The sequence below is a fragment of the Astatotilapia calliptera genome, chromosome 9 (genome assembly GCF_900246225.1).
Source record: "Astatotilapia calliptera chromosome 9, fAstCal1.2, whole genome shotgun sequence".
NCBI classification, from domain to species: Eukaryota; Metazoa; Chordata; class Actinopteri; order Cichliformes; family Cichlidae; genus Astatotilapia; species Astatotilapia calliptera.
Window position 1 is genome coordinate 7,986,423 of NC_039310.1, and position 25,806 is coordinate 8,012,228.

General features: G+C 42.7%; 1 protein-coding gene across 1 annotated transcript in view; it reads right to left on the bottom strand.

The window, feature by feature from the left end:
- LOC113028738 (partitioning defective 3 homolog) overlaps window positions 1-25,806 on the bottom strand; it is a 341,162-nt gene that overhangs the window by 234,629 nt on the left and 80,727 nt on the right. Inside the window, exon 3 of the mRNA XM_026179154.1 lies at window positions 398-572. Within this exon, the coding sequence (XP_026034939.1) occupies window positions 398-572 (175 nt within the window). The remainder of the gene's footprint in view (window positions 1-397; window positions 573-25,806) is intronic.

A 25,806-nucleotide genomic window follows, 5' to 3' on the forward strand; every position in this document is an offset into this window, starting at 1 on the left:
ACTTTTAGCTTTCAGACGTCAGCTTTCATGTGCCTGACCTTTAAAGCTTTGCATTTTGAATGTCTGCTAGTGGCATACATTTCCTGCTCGTTCTTACAAAAGCACAGCACAGGCCTCAAGGTACTAGTCACACTGATGATAATTTTTCTCTTCTTTGCATCAGAAGGCTACTTTCTCTTTTTTATACTGTACCACTCAACAATGCCAACTACCTTTTGCTTCAAGGCAGAAAATTGACTTCACGCTTCCAAATATTCCAGTCTACAGCTCAAGAACATTTCACTGGTCAAGTAGACCTGAGAACTGTGCATTTTTTTAAACAGTTATGAATGAATCAAGAATAAAGACAGGTGACAATAATAATTAGTGGTGATGTAAATGTTGATGCTAGACTCACTGGATAGCAGAGCAGATGGGGTGACTTCAATCTCACTACTGGCCTGGTAGGGCTGGAAGGCTGATGCTGAATTCATCTCACTGGCGAAGGGTTCTGGGCTTTGTGTACCTGTGGAACTGGCACTGGTACCGTCGCCTCCATTGTGAGGATCCTGCTCTTCATATATTGCAACCAGCTAGACGGAGAGGAGAAGGAAGTATTTGTATGTTAGCATGTGCTTTGAAGAAAAAAACGAACAAATAGATGGTGCCAATGGCTTGGTAGATGTGTAGACAGACAGAGAGATAGATGGTAGATGTGGAGATAGATGTATGTCCAGATGGATGTCTAAAATCATGTCTAGATGGCTAGATAGATTGATAGAGGTCTAGATGTTTAGATAGATAGATAGATAGATGCATGTCCAGATAGATAGATTTCTAGATAGATAGATGTCTAATATCTATCTATCTATCTATCTAGATATCAATGTCTAGATAAATAGATGTCTAGATGTCTAAATGTTAAAAGAGTAAATAAAACTGCCAAACTGCCACCATGTGAGCACGCTTTTTATTCAGCTAATCTACTACTTTTGTCCCCATTCACAGATATGCATACACTCACTTTCTCTACAGTTTAATCTTGCAACATCTGCAGTCATGGAGCATGAGGTGCTCAGGGTTGCCAAGTTAGGCTCCCACAGCGAGCAGCTGCTCCATTCTAACATAGGTGATACGTTGCCACATTTCCCAGGCCAGATAGGAAGAACTCCTCATAGCATCCCATAATTATCTGAGTCTAACACACACCACTGATTACTACAGCCAACAAAGAGCAAGAAAAAGACCTCATTTAGGTTAAAGTAAAAAAGACAATCAGCTGGAAAAAAAAATCAGACTGGCCATTGCCAACTCACCACATGTGTCAAAGCTTTACTTAATACTCGTGGACTGAGAGGGATGCACAAGGAGAGAGAGATGAAAGAGATGAAAGATCCCCAAAATGCTGCACAAGCTGTAGTCTTGGAGTGAAGGTACCAATGCCAAGTTGCTTTCATTGCCAGCACAACCTGTTAATAAACCTCTCTGAAGGAGATTAACCTCTCAATCCATCGAGACAGAGCAATCAGGCAGCGGCAGAGCGATAGAGATCGTGCAATACAGGAACAATAGCATGTATATTACAGACATAAGATGACTCCCTTTTATGTCTTGTGCTTCCTCCAGGTCTGTGTAATGGAAAGCTGTGAACGTGGAGGGAGCAAACAGCTATTGTGTATCCCATATCGCATTTGTCTGAAGGTAAAAATAGCACAAGCGTTTTTCTGTGTATTTGCTGTTTTTCATCACCTCAAGTGCAGGAAAATCTGCATATAAACAAGTTTAGAAGCCCCTGCTCTTCTTTGTGATTTAATTCATTCATATGCAGAGGATGATGCTCAAGCGTGCATGTGTTTGTGTCTGAATTTATGGCTCTCGGTGAGTATGCCCATGTGGTTTACTGTTGCTGTAATTCACCACACAATTAAAGCAAACTGTTTTGTTTAGGGTATTTTTTTCCCCTTCCCCTCTCTCTGTTTCCTTGCATCCCAATGCCATTCCTGAGACACACTCCATCACCAAAGGATTTCTCCCATTTCGCTCTAATCGTGTTCCATTTCGATGCTGAAATTACATTTCTGAGGTTGTAAGGGTTTATCACAAATTTACTTAGTGCAAAAGAGAGGCAATCAGAAAGGGGGGGGGGAAAGAAAGAGAAAAGGCCTCAATATTACAAATCAGGCAGTTTGAGGAGGTAATATCGTGCAGGTTTGCTCACTGGGAAGTGTGATTATTAAGCAGGCAAGAAAAGCTGCTTTGCTTTGTGTTGAACTGCAAACACAGTTAATAGGCAAAAACGAGGATAAATATTGATCAGTGTGCCATTCCTGCAATCTGAGACTATTTTTAGGGGGGGCTTCTTTGAATGAATTGTTTAAAATTCTGCTCCGCCGGCTCCTTTTTTGAAGTGTTAATGATGAGCAGGCCAGCTATGCGAAGGACCAGAGGCAGCTGTGAACACAAACAAAAGTAGAAGGGCCGTCTCCAGCGGCATTTGCGCCGCCCCAGCGTACAGTATGCGCGACTGCATGACTCATTAGCGACAAAGCAATCAAGCCTCCCATTCATATGTTTCTGGGAGCATTTAGCGATCCAGCAAGCCATCTCCCTGCCAGCTGCCCATTTGAGAGAAGTGGTGAATACTGTTGTTGGTGTTGTGGAGAAGTATGATTCATTTTTAAATACACCCCAAATCCCCCTAATTAGGTCCACTTTGCAGTGACGCACAGTCTTTCACCAGACACTCTAGAGAGCACTCTGCTGGTATCAGACACGTACAACTAAACTCATTCACACACTCTCCGTTTCATAATCAAATGGGTCTGCATTTATCCCGCATTCAATATTTATGGGCTCTTGAAAGTGCTCGTTCCTCCCTTCTACCCAAGAAGACATGTAAAGTTCTTTTTCGTACACAAGCTGAGGGCAGAAGCATCAAACTGCTGTAGGTCGTCCAACTTATAAAGCCAAGAAGAAGAAAAAAAGAAAATGCAAGAACTGGCTGATTCCCAAACTAGCAGACACATCTTTTGCTTTTTGCCGTGTCCGTTGTTGAGCTGATCTATTCACTGATACTATGTTCCATTAATTCTTCTATAAGTAGAGTACAGCTTCCTTTAAAAACGGCTTTTTCAACTATCTGACCTCAGACGGATGCAGCTTGCACAGCTATCTGTGTTTAATTTAAGTCTTTAGCAGCGATGGTCATAATACCACAATAAGACGATTGTTTTTTTTTAACTGTACTTTCTGCATTGTGTTTACCTGCAAGGCTGCAACTCTCATTTCTTTTCCAGAAAGGTCAAGAATTGCTTGTAGTCAGCTGTTTGAGCTGTGACCCAAAAAAAAACTACAATCGAAAGGTAGAAAAATGAGCTGGCAAACGGCCTAACCTGAGCTTTTGTTTGACTTACACGGTTATCATCAGTACAAAGTGTCTTTGGAGTACCCAATAAAGAGTCCTCGCCTTCCTCCCGCTGCGCGAGGCCTTTCCAGCGCCACCGTGTCCTCTGTCTGTGCTGTGGAGAATGGGACACACTTGGCCAGAGGGAAAGCTGACGCAATTCTTGCTGTTGACGGGACAGAGCTCAAGCGGCAACACACTGAAAGCCATCACAAAAACGCTTTCCCTCCATCTGGGAATTGGTCACAGCCACTTTAGAACTGAGACGATTTCACTTTTCACTTTTCTTTTTTTTTTATTCTCACACTTTCCCCCCTGTGGCTGCCGTGCAGCGGCCATGGAGTTGCATTCAGAAGTTTAAAAAAATAAGAGGAAAAAGTTTTTTAGCGATGAAGCACAGACGGGAACAGCATGGCTAATTGTCAAGTGGCGTGACAGCTGAGGCTGAGGATTCAGAACAGATAGGAGGGAAGAAGGAGGGAGGCTGGAGAAGAATTTTAAAAAGCCCCTGAAAAACAAGATGCTATAACCTATCATAAAACAGACTTTTATATGATAACCAAAAGGGTAGGGAGAGAGGAACGAGAGAAGGCGAGCACATTACAGGATGTGAGTTGAAGAAATGTTCCAGTTTCCAGTCTCAGGATAAACTCTGGAGCGATTTGAAAAACCTATTTAGCTCCTACCTGCTTCAGTTGACAGAAGCGAGGGAAAGAAAAGAACTGAACTGAGTCTTATTTCATGGGCCTCTCTCTCTCTCCAGTAGGGAGCTACAACACTGCCGCTACCTTAAGCCCCCGGAGCAAGGCTGACACTCATCCACTCTCAGCTGGTTCCACTGACTGTCACAGCAGCTGCCAATCAACCGCTATCTACCTGGATGCCTGAGGGCTGCTGGAGAGAGGCAAGAGCAGGGGATGGCGAGAGATGATGATGAAGGGGGCGAGACGAGGCAGAGGATAGGAGAAGGGAAAGAAAAGAGAGGAGTCGGATGAAGCCGGGCATTCTCTGCAGTCTGGGTAGAAGATGTATTTGGAATTTAGAATTTCCATATCTATAACACAGAGAGCACTGAGACAGGGCACCGAGAAAAGAAAAAAAAACAGAATCTCAGGGAAGCCTTTCATGTTGGCCTCCTTTGATCTCTATCCAGCTTTTGGCAGCAAGGTGGAGAAGAAGAAGAAGAAGAAGAGATGGAAAGGAAGCGGCTGAGGAGGGAACGAGGAGCTGTTTTGACAACCAAACCCCCCCTCCCTCCCAAAACTCCCAGATACATCCTTCTACCCACCCACGCACCCCAGCACCTCTGATCTGTCATGAAGCCCGGGCATTAGGAGTGGCACTGGTACAAAACAGCCGTCCCAAGCGCTCACAAAGTGGTGCTCCGAAGACACAAGACAACAGAGGTTATTAGAAGTCACGGGGCAGCACTCGCAGTGCCAGTGAAAACATGTAATACCTGCACTGCAATGCTCTGACGCTAATCCATATCTGCCACAGCAGCTTTTTTACAGCCCAGTGGAAGGGACGCCTGACACGAGTCAACCGGCGGCAGCCCCCCCATCCGCTCAATCCACACCTTCAATTAAAGAGCACATCCAAAGTCGTGCCAGCCTGCAACCTGCTGTGAATATTTATTGCTGTAGCTAAAAAGTCTCCTCTTAGAGGAGAGATTATTTATTCATTTGTCTTACTTCCCCCCCGTTCCATTCACATCACATCCAAATGGTAAAATTCAATGTGAATCTAACAAGTACTGCTTACAGCTTAAAGAATAGGCACATTTGTCTCCTGCAGTTGGATGTGTGCGTGTGGATGTCGCTCCGTGAAAACTTCGCATATTTGTTATGAGATGAACGAGGGAAAGATTAACACTTTGCTCAGTGCATTATTCAAAATGATAAATGAATGGATGCCGCGTTGTTATGCAATGTCTGCGGTAAGTCATATATACTGCCTCTGATAGCACAACACCACACACCCCCACACCCACACAAACAGACCAGGTTTCATCTCCCCTCCCTATCATTTATCATCATTTTATTGCAAGGGCACCAGGGGCGCAAAGTTATTACGGGTACAGTAGTGGTGGAAACTGTGAAAGCCACTTACTCCACCAGAAACTCCAAGGACTCGAAACTTGTTGAGTAATAGCTACGAGGCACCATCCCTCATCCACGCGCCAACCATCTATCCATCCACCTGTCCATCTACCGTTCACCTCACTTGACATGCTCATTTAGTCATGAATCCCGCATGCATCCATCACAGTGTACACTTTTTGATCATGTATTGGCATGCAAACAGATCTTAATACACCAATGACGCATCTTTCGCTGCTGAATCGGTGTCTTCGTTTTCTCATTTGCCTTAATGCACTCCTCTAAGAGAACATGTGTCATGGTTTTGGGCTTGGATCTGAGCTAACCCATTCAAAGTCCAAAGACACACAATAAAACAAATTAGCTGAAGCATTAGATGAACAACTCCCATGTTTTGTTAAGCAAAATTATTAATGGAGTCTGGCGGAGGGTAATGGCTTCATTTTCTTGTTGTAAAGAGTGTACACTTAAAACGCTATTGATTTCTAGTGGCTAAAATCCGTTTTACTGTCTGCTGCTGCCAGTGTCCACAGCAGCATAATACTTTTGTTTCTGCTTGTGGGGCTGGGGGGGGTGCTTACCGCCAATCTACTGTAGGTTACACACTGACACAGAAACTAAACACAGAAACAAAACTATCCCAAAATAAATGAAAACGGGCTACCTAGTTATTATATCGTTATAAAATACAGTTATTACTAATTAAAAATGAAAAATATTTTAAAATGTTTTCTGACTGGTAAATGAACTGGTTTCTATTTGGCGCTTTTCCACTCTACCTGACCAATCACAAGAACTTTTATTTCTATGCTTCCTAGCTAACATTCGCACACATTCATACTCCAGTCGATGCATCAGAAAGCAACAGGTTGGCAGGCGAGGGATCGAACCGTCAACCTTCCAATTAGTAGTATCTCCTGAGCTACAGCCACTGAAAACTGCACTGGTGCCAAACTCCCAAAAATGACGCAACCCGCAAAACAGAAATTGTTTTATAACTGGATGCCACAGACATTTTTTCCCTCCTCATGTCTTCTGACTGTTTTTCTACTAGGTTTGCATTTGGCTACAGTCAGTGTCACTACTAGTAGCATGAGGTGACACCTATTTTGTGTGTGGAGAAAGAGGATGAGCACTGCCAGAGTTACAAAATGACCTCCAGCTGGAGGCAGATGTCCGTGACTAAACACAGAAACACACTTCATCAGGTTGTCCTGAGGGTCCGATATCCTCTATTGGGCCAAGTGCTCACTGTTTGGCACTATGGAGCCTGATTGGCATTTGCAATAAAATAGCAGAATTAGCAGGTCCACCACTGGAGCCCTGTGCTTTTCACAGACGGGAGCAGGTTCACCCTGAGTGACAGACATGAAAGGATCTGGAGAAGCTGTGGAGAACATTATGCTGCCTGCAACATCATTCAGCATGACTGGTTTGGTGGTGGGTCAGTGATGGTCTGGCGATACATGTCCACGGAAGGACATGCAAACCTCTATAAGATAGGTAGAATGAAATCCTTGGACCCATTTTCAGACCCAATTTCACTGCAGGTTGATAAAATTCCCATCAAATGATATGGCGTCCTTTTATTCCTAAAACATTACCCAGTCCGTAATAGTGAAGATATCCAACATGACTTTTTCCCATTGAGATCTGATGTGTTTTCAAGTGTTAACTTTTTTGAGCAGTGTGTTTTGTTTACAGTCTTCTCACCAACCTTGTTTGCCATCTTGGGCATTTGCTTTGAGGTTTGCTTGTCTTCTTCTAACACTTCTCCTGTGTTCTGCATTTGCGTCTTTTAATCTGGACCCCTTCATAATGTGACCTTTACTTGTAACTTCTTTTTAATGATTGACTGAAGGCAGCATTGTACTTGCACAAACCTTCCTCCTCGTATGCCAGAGTTCTCACACAGCTTTCAATATTTAATCTTTTCCCCCCGTCCATTATTTCTCACACACACCATGTATAGAGCAAACCAACAAAGTGCTTAGTCCTGTAGTTTTCCTGCTTATTAAGACCATCAAATATTCAGGGAATAAGTCTCCAGCACTCTGGCCTGCCATCACTAGCACTCCAAATAACCCTCAAATGGCACCCTGCAGCGCTTTAGAAACATATGCATATTTCAGGTGCTGCCACATGGGGTTGATACAAAGGAAAGAAGCTCCCCAGAGGCTGACTACAGCAAGACCTGAAATGATGACACACACCTCAAAGCGAATGTAACGTGTAAAGACGGTGCAGCACAAGGATGAATCGCCTTCAGTTTAATGTTTTGCACCCTCAATTGAAATTTGAATAAAAATATGAACTTCAAATACATGTTAGGCTTAAGATTATTCAGTTGCAGTAAACATTAAAGCGTCACCAAGACTCACTACAATAGGCATTAAGTTACATGTTACGACGCAAGATTATCAGCTTTCGGGAAAAGAACAGTCAATTTTGCTCCAGTAGCAGACCTGCACAACACAAACATCCTTTCTCGCTTAACGCAGTGGTGACGCGTGAGGGCAGAGGAGGAGGGCGGTGGGAACGAAAGGCGAGGGCAAGTTTGTATGCCAGTGTGCAGGAAGATGACAGGCTTAAAGAAAAATAATCCCTAAACAAGCAGACGTAAGCCCCGAGATTGGTTTACGCCGCCGTACAGGCTAAAAACATTAAGTCATCATTTCTTTCACTTTTTAAAGGAAAGTAGCTCGACAGGTATTCATGACTTGAAGGGGGGAAAAACCCCACTAGGTGGGAGGGGTGTGGAAGTGGACGAAAAGGCAGAGAGAAAATATACAGAGCAAGCAAAGTTTAACCAGATTAGAGACTCATCCCTTTTCAAATCCACAAGGCTAAATTCCCGTCCCTGCCTTTGAAGTTTTCCTCCGCGTTGGGGAAAATGAATTCACACATATCGGGCCGCCGTGAGTGTGAGAACTACCTACGCAGTGCTGACTGAAGGGAAAAATTCCTACGACACCCCCGATACGTTCTTCCGTGTATATTAATACCTCATAACCCTCTGGTCGCATGTTTCAATTCAACACCATTCAAGTCTGGGAAATAAATTTCACTTGTCTGAGGGCACACACACACACACACACACACACACACACAAAAAGGTCTTTGCTGCACATCTCTGGGAGTGGAAAAAAGAGAAGCAGCGAGGAGGGAGCAATACAGAAGGAAAAGTGATGACATATTCATGAAAGCAATTAGGGTGGGTGTCCATAAGAAAGCAAGACACACGATAAGCATCTTATGGGTTGAATTGCCATCAATCACCTGACAGTAATTAACACTGTGCAGACACATGAAATAATGCTGAACTAATCTCGTTCCACCAGCCAGATACACTCTTAAATGTTATCATATTAATTATCCTATTCCAGTCTAGGTAAGTGGAAATCTTTGCCTTTTAGAGACGTTTTTTTTTTCTTTATTTTACCAAAACTTCATAAATGCAAAACTATTCTTGTTCTGTTGCTTGGGCTCCCATTTGTTCCTTTATACGAGATACTCAGGCAGGCTGCACTGAGAGCACATGCTGTACCCAAAATAGTTTGTGGAGTCTAATCATTTGTTTATTGTATCCTCTATCGATTTTCTTGCCTTACTGTATTCATTTTGCTGTCTAAACAGAGCGGCTGAGGGCACCTTCAGGTGTTACGCCCTCGAACTGGTCTTAAAGAAATCAAATCAATGCAATGAACCTAGCTGCTCTCACGGTCTTCACCCAGCCAACCCCCACCACTCTGTGCACATTCCCAATCTAATAATGCCTTTCCTCCCCAGCCTTGATTCACATGCAAAACAACAGCCAGACACTCTGTCTAGGGGGTGCACTCACACACACACACACACACACACACACACACACACACACACACACACACACACAGAGATAGAGTTATGTGAGCACACATACCTGCCAAGGCACAAACAAACTGCAGATACACAAAAGCACAAAAGTCTCAGTTTATATATTAGTATTCTTCTCCCAAAGCATTAGAAAAACCCATAGTCTAACAGTGCCTTTCAGAGGGAAGTGCCCTTCAATCTTTCATTGGTTATGCACAAAGCTAGGAGGGAGTAATTAAAAACTCTACATCCAGGGACCTCGGCACAGAGAGAGAGAGAGAGGACCAAGAGAAAAAAGGGAAAGCTTCAAACATTTCAGGCCTCCCTGGTGAAAAGAGATGGAAGGAATCAGTAGTAGAAAGTGGAGTGGAGCAGACAGAGAGGGAGGGCCTTATCCTTGACAAGGCCATACATCCTCTGTTGTCAAGGCGGATGGAAATCAGGTAGTCATACCTTTAGCGAGGCCAGAACCAATCATTAATCAGAAATATTTCACTTTAGGTTTGTCATATCGTATACGCTTGTCCTAAGTGCTTAAGGTATTATATGTCGCAGCAAATTAATGAAAACATCTAAAATCTCTGGCTCTCAGAGCACGACATCAATAGTTCCTCATGTGTTGGAGAGATGCAGTGCTTTTGCTGTAACTGCACAGGAAATGTTGTGATGGGACAGGGTGCTTCTGACACACATTTCCAAACATATTAGTTGACTTTTGAAAGCATACAATATTTCTATTTGTGCACAATAACATAATAATTTAAGAAAAATCAAACATTACCAGGGTCAACATTATTAGCCCACTGTACAACCGACCTTCTTATTGCACAGTGCTATAACTTTGTAATGCTCAAAGCTTGCAAAATCAAGCTAAATCAGAAGGTTAACTTTCTGTTTACACACAGTATAATAACTTCAATCAGGGTTTGAACTGTCACCGGAAAAAGCATCATGCCGAAAACTAAAGAAATCAGTTTAGACTTGAGAAAAAGAATTGCTGATGCTCACAAAGGAGGAGATACAAAGTTATCAAAGCGTTTCCAAGTGTCAAGAACTGGAATGAGAACTATCATTAGGAAATTCAAAAAGAGTCACGCAGTACAGAGCAGGTCTGGCAGAAGTAGGAAGCAAAAGATTTCAAAGACTCTGGAAAGAAAACTAGTGAGAGATGTGTCTAAAGACACCAGAACAACTTCCAAGACGCGGGCGAATGAGTTAGCCAAGTCAGGAATTATAGTCTCAAAGAAGACAATGACTAGAACCCTGCACGGGAATGGACTGCGAGGCTGCAGACCAAGTAAACCTCCACTTCTGCAGAAGAGACAGCTTCAAGGAAGACTGAAGTATACTAAGGATGACCTATAGAAAGATTCTGCATATGGGAAGTGTTTCCATTGGTTATATGAGATGAAACTAGAGCTCTTTGTAAACAAAGATGCTACTTAAGTTTGGGGAGAGAGGGGAGAAGTGTACAACCGAAAGAAGATGGTCCCCACAGTGAAACACAGTGGTGGAGAATTTCCTCATGGTGAAAGGAATCATTAAGAAAAAAATGAGTCTTGGTAGTTCCTCTGTCTTCTAAAATGGCAACAACTCAAAATGTTCTTAGTGAAGAGGTGCCTTCAGAAAACCAAAGTGAATGTTCTTCACTTGTAGCCTGCACAAAACCCTGATTAAATCCCATTGAAAATCTGTGGGATGAACTGAAGACCAAGGCCTGGTACACCTGAGGAGCTTGAGAGATTCACCAAAGAAGACGTAAATTTAATTTCTAAAGCACCAAATCACAACGGTCACCTCAAGGCACTTTATACTGCAAGAAACTGACCCACCGGAGACAAAAGCCCAAGAATCAGAAAATGCCTGGTGACGTTGGGTAGGAAAAACTCCCCTTCAACAGGAAGAGAACCATGCTGAGGGAGGGCCAGTTGACCAGTGAAAGGGAAGATATAAAAGAGGAACACAGAGAGAAAAGCACAAAACGCAAACATTCAATCCGTCATCACAAATCATGTGTTTAAATTAGTAACGGGCCAATAAAATTGCTAACTGGATATCAATTTGATACTTTGAAGTTTAAATGTGCAACAAACTGTGTAAAACTGCATTATTTGTAGAAAAGCAAAACTGAAACGTTCTCATTAAATCTTATATATCCAGGGTGCTACGTTAAAATAGACTGTTACTTACAACTCAAGTGTAACTAACTGGCGTGTGTTCACCAGCCCAGGAAGATCTAACAAGTTGTGCTGTCCATTATGAAAATGTAGTACCTCAGTTTTTTCCAAGCGTGACCCAAAGTACAGGCTAAACTCTAAGATATGATGAAGGTTTTAACTTCAGAAAACCTCAGCTATCACCTTCTAACCAACAGCAAAACACTTGTAATATAATAGGTGTCTCTAAAATGTGAGGCTAGCCACATGCTCAGTTTACAAAGCACAGCAAAGGAGTCCAGACAGTCCCTAGTGGAGACTCATATTTATTTCCTTATCAAAACAACAAATACAAGCCAGGACTGGCAGACAAGAAGAGACACTGGAACACCGCAGGACCTTATACCACACACACACTTACCATCTCCTTCACAATAGTTAAGATATCCCTACCTAGCTGAGAATCTGCCAGTGTCCTGACACTATGCTAGTCAGCTTGTCAGTCAGTATGGCAGCTCAGCCCATAAATACATCAGCCACTCAGCAGTTTAGTAAGCCAACAAAACCCAACTATTCTCTAAGTAGGTAAACCAAACAGTCGATGTGTTATCTAGTAAATCAGCAACAAATATACCAGTGATCTGTGAGCCCGCCAGTCAGTAAGCCAACCAGTGACCCAATCGCCCAGGCAGCCAGCAAGGAGGTATCCAAGTGCAGCTTTACAACCCACTATTGGCAATGAACTGAACAGACATTGAGCACACACCCGCACACACATACACTTAGACACACAACTAGCCAGTGGGGACAGCACTGTCATTATCTGCCATCTGCAGGCCTGAGTGGCCTTAGCCTGGAGGGGAGAGGAAGCAAAGAGTAGGGAGATGAAGCAGGGAGAGAGGATGCTTGTCCGTGCATGTGTGTGTCTGTTTGGTGGTGGAGGGGCTAAATACACAATGTGAGAAGAGACATGCTCTCAATAACACACCGAGACAAACAGGAAGACAACAAAGGAATGGCTCTGTGCCCACCAGCGAACATACAAGTTTTCTTTTTGTGTACCACTGCATCTGACAAAACACCACCGCGAGTGTGTTTGCATGTGTGTGTGTGAAGCTTACAAGGCTGGTTACCACGTGTGTCTATCTCACCAAAAATGGCCTTAACATAATGCAATTCTGAAGCATTTACGCATTTATTAATATTGTACTTGTTTGTGCGAATAGCTGTGCATTAATAATCGAGAGTTCTGCAAAGGTAGAATCCCTCTACAGGAAATGCAGAATGTAAGAGGGTGCTATCTGAAGATTTCAAGACCAGCGAGAAAACTCAGTGCAAAAACTTCAGACTGAATAACAAGGACACAGGCTGCTGAGATTTTGAGATTGTTTTTCTGCTGCTTCTACCTCTCCCTGCTGTTTCCGTGGCTCTGGCCAAGCGCATCGCCTTTACAGAGCTCTGCACCTTCACGGAAGGTTGTGGAAAAAGCGAGCCTGTATATTATGGCACGATGCAGTCAATTTTATTTAGAAGTCTGAAAGAGAAATCTTGAAGGCAGAGACGATGAGAGGACTGGAAGATTGAAGAGAAAGAAAATACATGTAGAAAAGCAGCCTACCAGATGCACTGCCAAAGATGTATGTGTGTCTAATCTGCTTCCTCTCAAAAGACAGGTCAGCACACTATTTGTCAAAAATAAACTAACACTGACAGCTTTTGGCCGTTTCATAAACACTGCCACATAAAAACCCTGACAGCTAAGAATAAAATCAACTCACTGCATCAATGTTTGCTTGGAAAAAACCCATGCACCATGCAACCCGAACTGACAATCCAGCTGTCTCGCAAATGCCAAATCTATTCGCTCAAGCTTCAAGACAAACCCTCGAGTCAAACATATGAAAGAGTAAAACCATTTCATTTTGTAGTCCGTCATCACAAAGGTGAAACTTTTCCGCAGGTCCCCCCAATTCACAATGTTTTGTCTCCTAATAACCTTTTTGAGCAGACTTCTGGATCTAAGCTCATCCCCTCTGTTCTTCCCAACTGCAGGTTAGAGTCTTTGCAAGGCAGCTTGTGCCCTCTAGTGAATGCCACACTCCGAACCTTACAAGTTATTATGCTCTCTTTCCTCTGCTCACTTTTTCAGCACACACTGGCAATGGAAGGCAAATGCTGTTATGAAATATGCTGTGACTTAAAAGTTGATGACAAGGTTTAACAGCTGGAAATCAGGTAAGTTATATACCTCACTCCCCCCAAGATGGGACATAAATCTGGTCATTGGTCGGAGTTACTCAGTGTTTCAAGCCCCACTAAACCTTCTCGCTAAGGAACAATCGGCCCATAGCCGGAGCGCTACTAGTGATCTCTGAGAGCACTTTAGTGTTAAAACGGTCAGTAAGTCAAACAAATGAACACTCTGTGTAAGAGAAGGGACGAGAGGGCATGGTGCGCCCCTCCCTGTGCATAATGGGAGGTTACGCGACGGGGTGTGGGGGTGCATGTCTGGGGAGTGCTGCTGAACTCCCGTAACCTCAATTATTCAGCATTAGGCCCCAATATTGATTTCCTGTTGGATCGACTTACTGAGTCCCCGAGCGCTGGGACAGTGACATGCTATAGCCCCTTCCCTTGGAGGGATCTTTAAGAATGGATGGATGGACGGGAGTCTGTTAGGGGGAAGAGGGAAAAGAGATCCACGCGAGGAGAGGAGGGGTGTAATTAAAGATTCCCCTTATCAAGGATGTGATAAATGAAGATGCCACAGCTCATGGAATAGTTAGTTTGCGAGAAGCCAGGGGAGTGATTAGTTCAGCTTGATGACCTTGGGAAGAGGGTGACACTGCTTAGAGGTCAGAGGGTTCCCATGACTGGGCCTCCTACTAAAGAAGGAACAATATTTATTTTGGCTATATTTACGTATGTGGCTGTCAGATATGGAAGGGATAACAGGCCGTTTGAGATTATGGTATTAATACTGGTGTTGAGGGTCTCAGGGTGTTAAGAGTCACTTTCTCAATCTGTCATCAGTGCCCAAGTTTTTCTCCCCCCCCCCCCCCCCCCCCACACACACACACACACACACACACACACACACACACACACACACACATGTGCTGACAATGCAGGAATGTGTTATCACATTAATAGAAGAAGGAAAAATGTCTCCTTCACAGCCACTGCAAACCTTGTCAAATGTAGGTCTGTCTTCTTCTGTATCTGGCTGCATGGTCGGACATGGGTCAGGTTCCAAATAAAACAGATGGCAAGAGTTCCTTTCTGCAGTTTCTCCTTGCCCCAACCTTGAGAAGCTGTGCTGGGCTAAGCACAGCTCTGATCTGGGCTGAGCGGGTTTGGAAGGTTGAAAACCGGAGGGGGGCCAAATCTGAGGCCCGGAGCCTGACGGAGCATACGCTAATTGAAGGAGGCTGAGGTGGATGAGGGGCTTAGAGGATTGAGTGGAGGTGACAGTGCGCTGCAGTCGATCACTTCTCACTTGAATCTGGTGTACTCCTTCTCTTGGTTAAGCCTGAACTATGCAATAAATGTTTGGGAAACTGGGGTGTTTATTGAACCTTTGAAAATTATTTTAAAAATTCATGCAGATGATGTAGATGTGTCAAAAAGCCTTGGTGCTATCATGACGGTATAATCCCATTTGCAGAAATTATCTCTTGTTCCAAGCATCTCTTAAAAGACACCCCTGTACTAATGTTGAACCGGACTTTTTTGTTTTTGAATTCTAGAAATATATAATTGACACATTATGAGTGGGTCTGCTCAAGAGTTTGCTTTGAATCCTACATTTCTCTGATCAAGTGCATTGTCAGAGCATGTTTTATTCTGCCAGGTCAATGAAACGGTTGATCACAAATGTTGATCTACTTCGGAGTGGTTTTAGGATGCATGTATCACTTACTTTTACAAAATGAGAACAATCCCCACACAAACGATCTTTTACTTGAATGATTACAGCTACTGCAACAAGAAGCGATGATGTGTCTTTTAACATTAAGTAAAATCAGTCAAAACTGCTTGAATGTGCTGATTAAAAAAAGAAAAACTGATCTCGCTGCACTGGAATGTTGCGGCAATTGACACAAGCTCCATGGCAATCTGTGGGTGTGCTGAGGGTGGGTAAAGGGTGCAGGGGGTGAGATTGGGGTCTTGGCAGTGTGTATTTAGCTGTTGGCAATTCAGCTCCACCTCCTAATCAACCCTTAATTGGCAGTGTTGTTGACAAGTTCGAGCCGTAGGGCCGGCCACAGTGCCTGTTTACTGCTGTCTCCTCTTTTTTTTAAACTGCAAACTCAAAGCAGTGTGCTCGACACACAGATGACTACACGTCTGCCTGAGCAGAGTGAGTTTCCCGTCTGCGTTATGTGTTGTGTCGATGTTTCTGTGTTTGTATGTGTCAGGTAGAGCCGTCTTTTGAGCTGCGCTCATATCTGATGTAGTAATTGGCAGTAGAAGTCTGTCATGACAAATGATGCTGCTTTGCTGCACTTCTTAGTCAACAGTATAGTTTAGAAAAAACATAACAACAAGAAATTACACAAATCATCTGAATATCAACAGGTAAAGGTCAACAGTAAAGGTCACTGTAGATACCACCTGTCAACATTTGGACTTGGAGTTTGAGACTTAGCAAAAAGTTGTGAGTGTTGCAGCCCACAAGCAGAATTCATACAAGTACACAACACTTTACTTTGGCAGAACTGCATAACAGAGGAGCTGAGTTCTCCAAGTTCAGGCCCCCCTAGCACTCAGAGGGTTTTAGAAAACACCAAAGAGATGTTCAGCCACGGGATGAAGAGGGAGATAAGGAGAGGTAGATTGAGAGGTAAAATCGAGATCTGCACTTCACAAGATGGCAGAACTCGTTGCGGGCCCGCACATGAATGTAAATGAGCCGGTGGATCACACTGTCAGACACTGGCTCTCAGGGGTGGAGAGGAAAGGCTCCCCACCTCTTTCCTGTCCATAAATTGTGCATCAGCACTCAAAGTCTGTCAGAACTCTATGACATTCATGCTTTCTTCATTTAAATATTGCCTCTTGTTCACTTTTACTGCCTATCATTATCTTTACCTTTGTTTTTCTGTTTATTCTCTTGTTCTTGGTAAAAACGTGTCTCTAACCACTTCCTCTGCACTCTACTACTGACTCCATCATCTTGAAATCTCTCTTTGTAACTGATGTACATCAGTTTTTTTTACCTGCAAGTCTTTGCAAACTTCATAGTATGAATACCGAGCGATAAATGAGCTTCTCCACTGAAGCCTTACAGTTCATTTGAAATGCTATTAGACTGACATTGCCAGGCAGCCAGTGCCTGACACGGTGTAAAGGACCACAGCTAGAGGTGTGAGAAAGTGATTATAGCCATTTGAGAGTCTATGTTTGTGTATGTGTGTGTGTTATTTTGTACTTTAAACTTTGAGAAAAAGTTTTGTGATTCTTCTCTTATTGGTGGATTTGAGAAATTCATTTAATTAAAAAGAAAGGATGCAGGTTCAATCAGCGGAAGACCAGAAATATTACCTCTCCATTGTCTCCATTATAATAGTAGTTATTATACGCTGATCAGGCATAACATTATGACTACCTGCCTAATATTTTGTCGGCCCCCCTTTTGCAGCCAAAACAGACCTGACCACTCGAGGCATGGACTCCACTAGATCCCCGAAGCTGTGCTGTGGTATCTGCACCAAGATGTTAGCAACAGATCCTTCCGTTGTGAGGAGTGCCTCCATCAACTGGACTTGTTTATCTAATACATCCCACAGATGCTTGACTGGATTGAGATCTGGGAATTTGGAAGCCAAGTCAAGAACCTGTCCCTTCTTTGGGCCACTTTTGATAGATGATGACAACTGCAGAAAACCCCACAAGAGCTGCAGTTTTGGAGATCTTCTCACCAAGTCCTCTAACAATGTAGTCCTTGTCAAACTAGCTCAAATCCTTAAACTTGTCCATTTTCCTGCTTCCAACACATCAACTCTGAGGACAAAGGGTTCACTTGCTCCGTAATGTATCCCACCCACTAACAGGTGCCATGATGAAGAGATAATCAGTGTTCCTCACTTCACCCGTCAGTGGTCATAATGTTACTTCATCAGAGTGTATGATGCCACACTCGAACTGTAACATTTCCAATCTCCTCTTATAGCTGATTCCAATTTCATGCAAATAACCTCCCATGAATTCTGGCTTGGTGCAAAAGTAGCTCAAGGAAGAAAAAAATAAAGACAGAAAAAGCTTCAGGCAAAAAGAAAACTGTTGACTCATACTCCATACTCCTAAGGTAAATGTTTCTGGCCTGCTCAGTTCCACCACCATGCCAACACCAGCTGGAGATCCATCTCCCCCTCTGCTGCCCACAGCTGTAACACCCCCCCCACACACATACACACACACACACACAGCCCTGCTCCAAGCCTCCTTAGTAAAGTGAAGCATACAGCAGCAGGAGCTAAAATGTAAGTTCTTCTAGCAGGTGGACAGCTGATCTGCAGAGAAAACAGGCCTTGGCAGCTGGTATGGCAGCAGTGTCTTGAGATGCAACAAAAAACCCTCCACAGCCTAAGCCACTCCTTCAGAAGATGTGTAAGCTGCAGATTTCAAGTCAGAGTATCAGCAGGTTTCTCAGCAGGGAAACAGCAGCATGTGACACCCCCATGACACCCACTACAAGAAGTACATGTAAACCTGTCCATACTTTGCTATAGCCACATAGAATAAGGCTTTTAGGGGGGAAAAAATAGAAGTAAGCTGCTAACCAAATAAGCTTTCATGTTGTTGTTTTTCCTGTGCAGGTATTTCAAGCTCTTAGTTCCTTGACCTTCCTTAGTTCCTTTGCTTGAGGAGTCACTGAGGATGCAATGAATTGGGCTGATCCTCTACTACGCTTCACTTCTGTTTTGACTCTAAAATCTTTTATTTTGACCTCAGTTGCAGAGTAAATACTCCAAGATTTGTTATTTAGAAGATTCAACATATACTTCTGCTCAAACATTTTCTAAAACAGCACCTTCAAATGACATCTCCATAAAGTCACAGCAATTTGACACTTATGTAGCAAAATGTGATGTTCTTATCAATTGTGTGATAATGTTTCCACCAGTAGGTGTTAAGTAAGTTTTATAAAAGACTTGAGGAATAAATTCTGCACATGTGGATGAGGGTTACTGTCAACCAGTTTCCTTTCATTAAGAATGAGCTGTGTGTGTTTAATTTTAACTGTCCTTGGAAAATCCGACAAACAGTAAAGCTTTATATCTGCACCAGCCTTCAACAACGGCTTATGAGCTTAGTTCAGGTAGTAGTTAAAATCCGTCTTTAATAACCCAAGTGAATAATTTTAAAAAGGTACAGAAAAAGAACAAGAAAATGTGTGTTTGCATGCTACACTTTTCTCTAGGGCCACCTTGGGGACAACATAAGCCAGAACACCTCTAAACAAGCCGTGACAACACCCAGGCCACACCTCGTTATTTATGCACCACATGTACCGTCCTAATTCACCTTTCTCATGTCTGTCTCCTGTTAGCAGTCCTTCAAACCAATTAACACCTAGACAACCATTCAGCTCTGATTCCAAATGTCTGGATGCAATTAGAAGAAGGAAACATGGACATTTAAGGCAGGAAGGGGATTTAAGACGCTGAGGAGGGAATTGAGACTACTGTTGGTTACCCCAATAATTGGGAGGTAGAAGTCATTGTTGGTAATTGCGAGTGAAAATCAAGGATAAGGCGAATAATAATTTCGTCTACGTTTTCAAGCCTCGGAAAGTCTTCGTCCTAAACCTTGAGATGAAGGAATTAATATTACAGTAACCAAAAAGAAAAAGAAAAAGAAAAAAGAAATTGAGGCATAATGGTCATCCATGCTGTTTTGAAGTTGTCTTTAAGACTCCCATGGGAAAGGATGGCGAAAGCAGCACTGCACTGTGATCTCCGAAGGCTCCGCCTCATCCAGATTATCGCTATGTGGGGCTGGCGCCAGTGGTTTCAACATGGCTCGGATTCCGAGCAATGCCCCCTTCGGCGAGGTTTTGTTAGGCACATGTCACAGTACTCATTAGGACAAAAACAAACAGCAACCACTACTGGTCTATAATGCGACCGCCGACCAAGATCTGAAAAGCCGCCTTGGAAATATAGAAGTCAACGCAGCACGACTCCGCTGCGTTGACTTCCACTTCGACTTTGAAGTCGAGGTGAAATCCTGTGCGTCTCGGAAGTTTTTTTTTTTTTACCTCAAATATATTCCAATCTGTAAGGTAATGTTGCCTTAATGGGTGGGATTTTCCACACCCAGAAACAGTTTGGCGAGAACGATCACAAAAAAGATGCATGTGAGACTGCAATTTTGGTGCAATTCCTCTAAGTGCAGCTTTGTAACCCATCAAAGATGTTTTAATTATATCAAACACCAAACAAAGGGGTTTACAATCATCCCATCTGCCAGTTCTCCAACTTAACAATCCTGTAGGCTGTTTTTTGTGCCATGTTTAAAACAGACCCCAGTTAATGCAGGAGTGGACTCTTCAAACTGTGAAAAAGTCCAAGTTAGAACCCAACCCAACTTTTGAGGAGACCAAGGGTTGAGTTTCATATTAGACCATTCCTCGTATTTTGTTTTTGGGTAACGTTTGATAGGTTTCAGTGCAGCTAACTGGGAAGAGTTACGACAAGATCAAAGTTTATGTTGGAAAAAAAACCCAACAAAAAACAATTTCAACTATATTAAACATGCTAGAAATGTATAGGTTACAAGTGTTCACAGTTTAGCCTCATGAAAAGGTGGCAACAACTATATATATTTTTACATGCACTTGCACAGGTGCTACAGGCCACAAAACTTTTAAAATCTAACTGCTGGTCACACCATCTCTTACAAGTGAACTCTCCTTTTCAAAGACTGTGCGACACCCTAGTAACATGTTGATAAACAGAAACAAAGTGACAAAGTGGTAACAATAACAGATGTAGCAATAAACTTAGAAGTTATGGTTTGTCCTTAACCTACAGTTCTGCCGGAGGTTTCTTCCTGTTAAAAAGGAGTTTTTCCTCCCCACTGTCACCAAGTGCTTGCTCACAGGAAGTGACGAGGTTTTCTCTGTATTATTGTAAGTTCTTACAATAAAAAGCACATTGAGGCAAACCGCTGTGGTGATTTGGCATTATATACAAAAACTGAACTGAATTGAAATGAATTTTGTTTGTTGAATGTTGTGTATGTTTGATATGTTTGATATGTTAGTACTTCTGCCCTTAATCCTACATACATGTCTGTATTTCATCTAACAGCAACGCTGTGGCAACACTGAAATGGGCGAATATTCCCACTTCTCTTTGCAGGCTTTAAATTATTCATTCCAAACAGAGGCCCAAATATACAGCTTAACTATATGATGGGCTAATGAGGGCTATTGATCAACTAATTGATTGCTTTATGCATGCCCTAACTGACTGTCCAATGACCCATTTGGGCAGCTCATTACTTAACATGCATTACTCAGTGCTAACCACTACAACAGTGAAAACTGATATGATATTCTGGTTGACATTCATTCTTTAGCTGATATTGCAAAGTCGGGGCCACGTCAAAAGCCCCGGTGACCATTTCAGTTCAGTGAATAAACAAACTGTGGCAGAGAGGTGAGGTAATTCAACTGCCAGGTTTGATCTGTCAATGAATGACACGGGACCAGTAAAGAATTGAATTTATGCAAGCTGTTACTTACCCTGTTTGCAAACCAAAGCCCTAACTCTAGCTTCTCATATTGCCTATTCCACTTTTATTTTCAAGCTGTTAGAGCCAATTGTGTTATCCATCTTTATACTGTGCCCTTTTAGGCTCATAAAATTGACAGCACTAGTCACATAGACCCTTGGCCTTCAAAGCTTTGGCTTTCCAATAAGTAGCTACAGTGTACATGCCTTGCATCTTAGGGAGGTATTGAATAATCTACTCTGAGATTTTCCCACAGATTTAGAGGGGAACCAAAACACCAGCGTCTCCTCTCTTCTTGTGGTAAAAGAAACCCTGAAGAGCATCTCTAGAGAGCTCTTTACATGAAGCAATTTACTAAACGCCCACATATTGACTTTGGCCCGACTGGCTTTCTGGATTGACTTTGAGGTCTTGGGTTGCAACACAGCTGGCTGACCGACAACAAAGCTTGGACTGTTGCACTCACATTGCATTCTCCTGCAAGCAAAGATTTAAAAAAAAAAATTAAAGAGCCACTCTGTGAAAATGTTGCTTTTTCACTTTAAATACGCGATTAGAGCACAATAGAACTTGCCGTCTACATTAATAACAAGCAGGGGTTATGAACTAGCTGCCTGGCCTACTTTTTTTTAACCTTTTTTTTCTATTTTTCTGTGGTGCAGACACGCTTCCTTGTCAGAGTAAACTACATGCACTGACCATTTGACAGAGATGACAGTAGTGTGATGCCCTTTTTGCATTCCCTTTCAATAAAACAGTGCTTGGACTCTTTGAGATTGTTTTCTAAGAAGAGAGATTAATAGAAAGGGAAACCAACTACAGCGATGTACCCCCTGCTAACTTTGAATTGGTTCAACAGAGGCTACACAGTCAGGTTCATCTGGAGGTCACAGTGTGGGGAGTTCAACTTTCACAACTTAGTTTGACCTTCTTTTTCTTTAAAAGTAACTTGACTTATCTGACACTGGCACTCACTGTACATGCTGCTTCTTTCTCCCCTCACATTTCATTGCACACTGTGCAGAAAATTGTGGCAACTTCAAATGTGACTGTAAATATAACTAATATGAAATATAGAGTTACGGGGTGCAGGTTTTGTTGTATATGACACAAAACAATTCAATTTTATTTATATAGCGCCAAATCACAACAACGGTTCACTCAAGGCTCTGTATACTGCAAAAAGCAAAGACCCTACAATAATACCCCCTATGAGCAAGCACTTGGTGACAGTGGGAAAGAAAAACTCCCTTTCAACAGGAAGAAACCTGCGCCCGGTTGGGAATGAGGGGAGGGAGACAGGACACATTACAAACTGTGGAAGAGAAAGACTGATAACTAATGATCAAATGCAATGCATAGAACACCTTAATGCTGTCTTCAATAGCGCACACTACAAGCATGCTACAACACACCAATTTAGCTATTCATAGCCTAACTAGCATGGAGGTTTTCCGACCATCATCATTATCTTAATTTTAAATATTAAGTTATTCCTATAAATAAAACTAATGTGTTAAAGACAAAAACATGCATACAAATAAGGGCGATGCCATTGTGCAGCTTCGGTTTAACCCGGGTTTTTTCTCTTTTTTGAGTAGTTAATTGAAATTCATTCCCCTTTCTGGGATGGCACCATTTAACTGGATCCCTGAAATTTCTCCATACAGGGCCAAACTCACACAGCGCTGCAGGGGTCAGAGGAAAGTGAGTGTTTGGCCTTTAGGTTATTCCACTGAGATGGAGTAAAATGTCCTCTTTCATTGGCAATTCACATTCTTTTCTTCTAATTAGAGTGAAACAGAAAGCAGTCCAGGTTCATGATCCATTTACAATTCGAATGCGGTCCACATGCTTCAAATAAATATTTTGGCAGCTGATAATAGAATAGTAATTGTCCGGCAAAATGGCAACAGAAGAATGGCAAATGGCTGCACAAGACACATAGCTGAACCAAGCTCCTGCTATTCTCGGCCCCTTGTCTACTGTCAAACACTCAGTGGAGGTTTCCCGCCAGTCCCTTGACATTTCAGCCGACAGACATAGCAACGGAGACACACAGGATACTCACGACAAGCACCTGGAACCATTCCCCAGTAGCAGCGCCATTTAGGAGCCAGGTTCTCCACAGTCCTCTGGGGTCAGCTGGGACGCCAGGTCAGAGTTTGTCACTAATGGGCCTCTGTGAGTGCCAGTGTACCAGACCTGTGAATCCCCTTGAGAGGCATCAGTATGAAGGGCCCATATCTCTAATTGGGGGAACCCATGTACGTAAGTGACAGATTATGACCTATAAATGAGAATTTATGTGACCATTAGACGTGCTGGGTGATCCCAGCAGAGATGGAGAAGGCGCTCATTAGCTATGCATTCCGAATGTCTGGCTCTGCCTAATTAGCCAGATAATATGCAGGCTACAGAGATTTTCTTGTTTTCCACCCTTAAACATTTCGGACCTTGTTATTTTGGTGCACTTTAAGGGCACAATTAGAAGGTGCTCTGAATTCTTGGTGTTTTAATGCCATTTGCATGTGAAAAGGCCAAAGCAACATCGAGGGAAAGCAGGAATCCATAAAATGCTTTGAAGCGAACAGAAAACGCTGCTAGTTATTGTTTTGTGATAGAAATCCAATTTCGACAGCTTTATGAGACAAGCCTTCCTTGTCACGCCGAGCTTGGATGAAGAGAATATTTACAAAATATTTAAAAAAAGCTTTGATTTGATATATCCGTGGGGAAAGAAAGCGTCGAGGAAAATGGCAAAAAATCAATGCAGTTGTCCAAAGGCCTTCAGTTGTAGGGTAATATCTGGGAGATTGATCGGTGTGATTAGGGATTTGACGGCAGACTCAAATATTTGCACATGAAGTGGCAGTATTAGTGCTGTAATATTGAGTGGTGGTGGGGGCTGGTAGTGTCAGAGAGGGGGCATGGGAATAGTAGATAAAGACAGAGAGAGGATAATAAAGACAAAGATGTTGGGAGGAGTGCTGCACCTTTCTTTTTTTAAATTAATTGGTAGATATTTGTCCATATATTGGGATTTAAGAATGTGAGTCAAAGCCAAACAGTCTATTATTTCAGCATAAAGAGTGTTAACTGGAAATGTGGTTACATAGATTTTTAGTTGTGAATGAATTGCCTTGGTAATGTGGTTTCTGATTGGCCATTGTGCCAATAAAGATAATGAAAGGAGCACAGCTGAATGGAAAACTATAACGTCTGATCATTAAGTCATGACTGCCAGAAAGAGCGAGACAGAGATACCCCCTCGTCTTTCCTCCCCACCTGAAGCTCTTCATCTCTATTGGTTCTGCCTCTTTTGATCAGCTCAGTGAAGGGCTCTGGCTTCTCCAAACAAAGCGCATCCCACACTCTACACAATTAACTGGTGGTGACAGACAAAGCGCAGCTAACAGTGTTGGTATAAAAAAAAAAAAAGCTTCCATCACTCCTGTTCTTCCTTTGTGCTGTGCTTTGACCTTGTTTCCTTTGTAGTGTGCTACCTAAGTAGTGATAAAAAAGTAGTTTTCCACACTGGTAAAATTACTTCAAACCAAGCAGTCCTAAGAAGCAGTTCATATAATAGCTACAGACAGGGATACGCTTTCACATATGAGTTGACTAGGCAAAAACAAACTGAAATTAATAACAAAAGAACAAATAGGAAGAAAAACTTTGATCCAAAGTTGTTTCTCTCTTTTTGCAGCTAATGTTGTCCGAGTGTTATTTTTCTTTAAGGAGGCTTTTCGAACCCCCATTGGGTACGAGGGCGGCAAGAAGGAGATGGAAGCGGGGACCGAATAAAACGACGACACCAGGCCGGGCGAGCCTATTAGCACACTTCACAGTTGGTCATCTCTCGCTCTGCTTCTCTCAAATAGACACACATAGAACAGTCTTCAAGAGACCCATTGAAGGCTGCTAGTTTGAAGGAGGAGAAAGGGGAAGAAAGATGGCACTGGTTGCCCTCTGAGCTCCTATTAAAAGCTTCTTAAAAGCTGCCAGAGAGGCTGGATGAGTAGCATCCATCAATTAGAGGAAAATGAGTTGGAGGATGAGAGGTGCACAAAGAGGCTATATGTGTGTACTAGCGAAAAAGGTGAACACAAGCAGTGTAACCTTAAACTAGTTGATTCGAACTACCTAAATTTAATACAGATGTATTGTTACTGGATCTCACTTTCCAACAACTGGTAGTGTTGAACATGATCAGGATAAAAATTAATTAATTGAAATAATAAAATTTGTAATAAAAAAGATTGCTAACTATCACATGACAGTATGGATGCCACAAAGGCATGTGAGGCAAGTAGCACTTGAGATTGCAGCTGCCAGCACACCTGCTGACACCAGTCCATATGAACCAATAATTATAGATTCTAAGGGCCAACTGAACGTCTTGCTCCATGGTATCACAAACTCCTTACACACCCAAGTTTTTCCCAAAGCCACACCCACTTGGTCTGCCATCTGTTTGCCTGATCTAAGAAGCCAACCAAGCTCAATACGACTCAATAGGACGACACCATCTGGGTCGGGGGTTACCACCACAGCTCTGCAA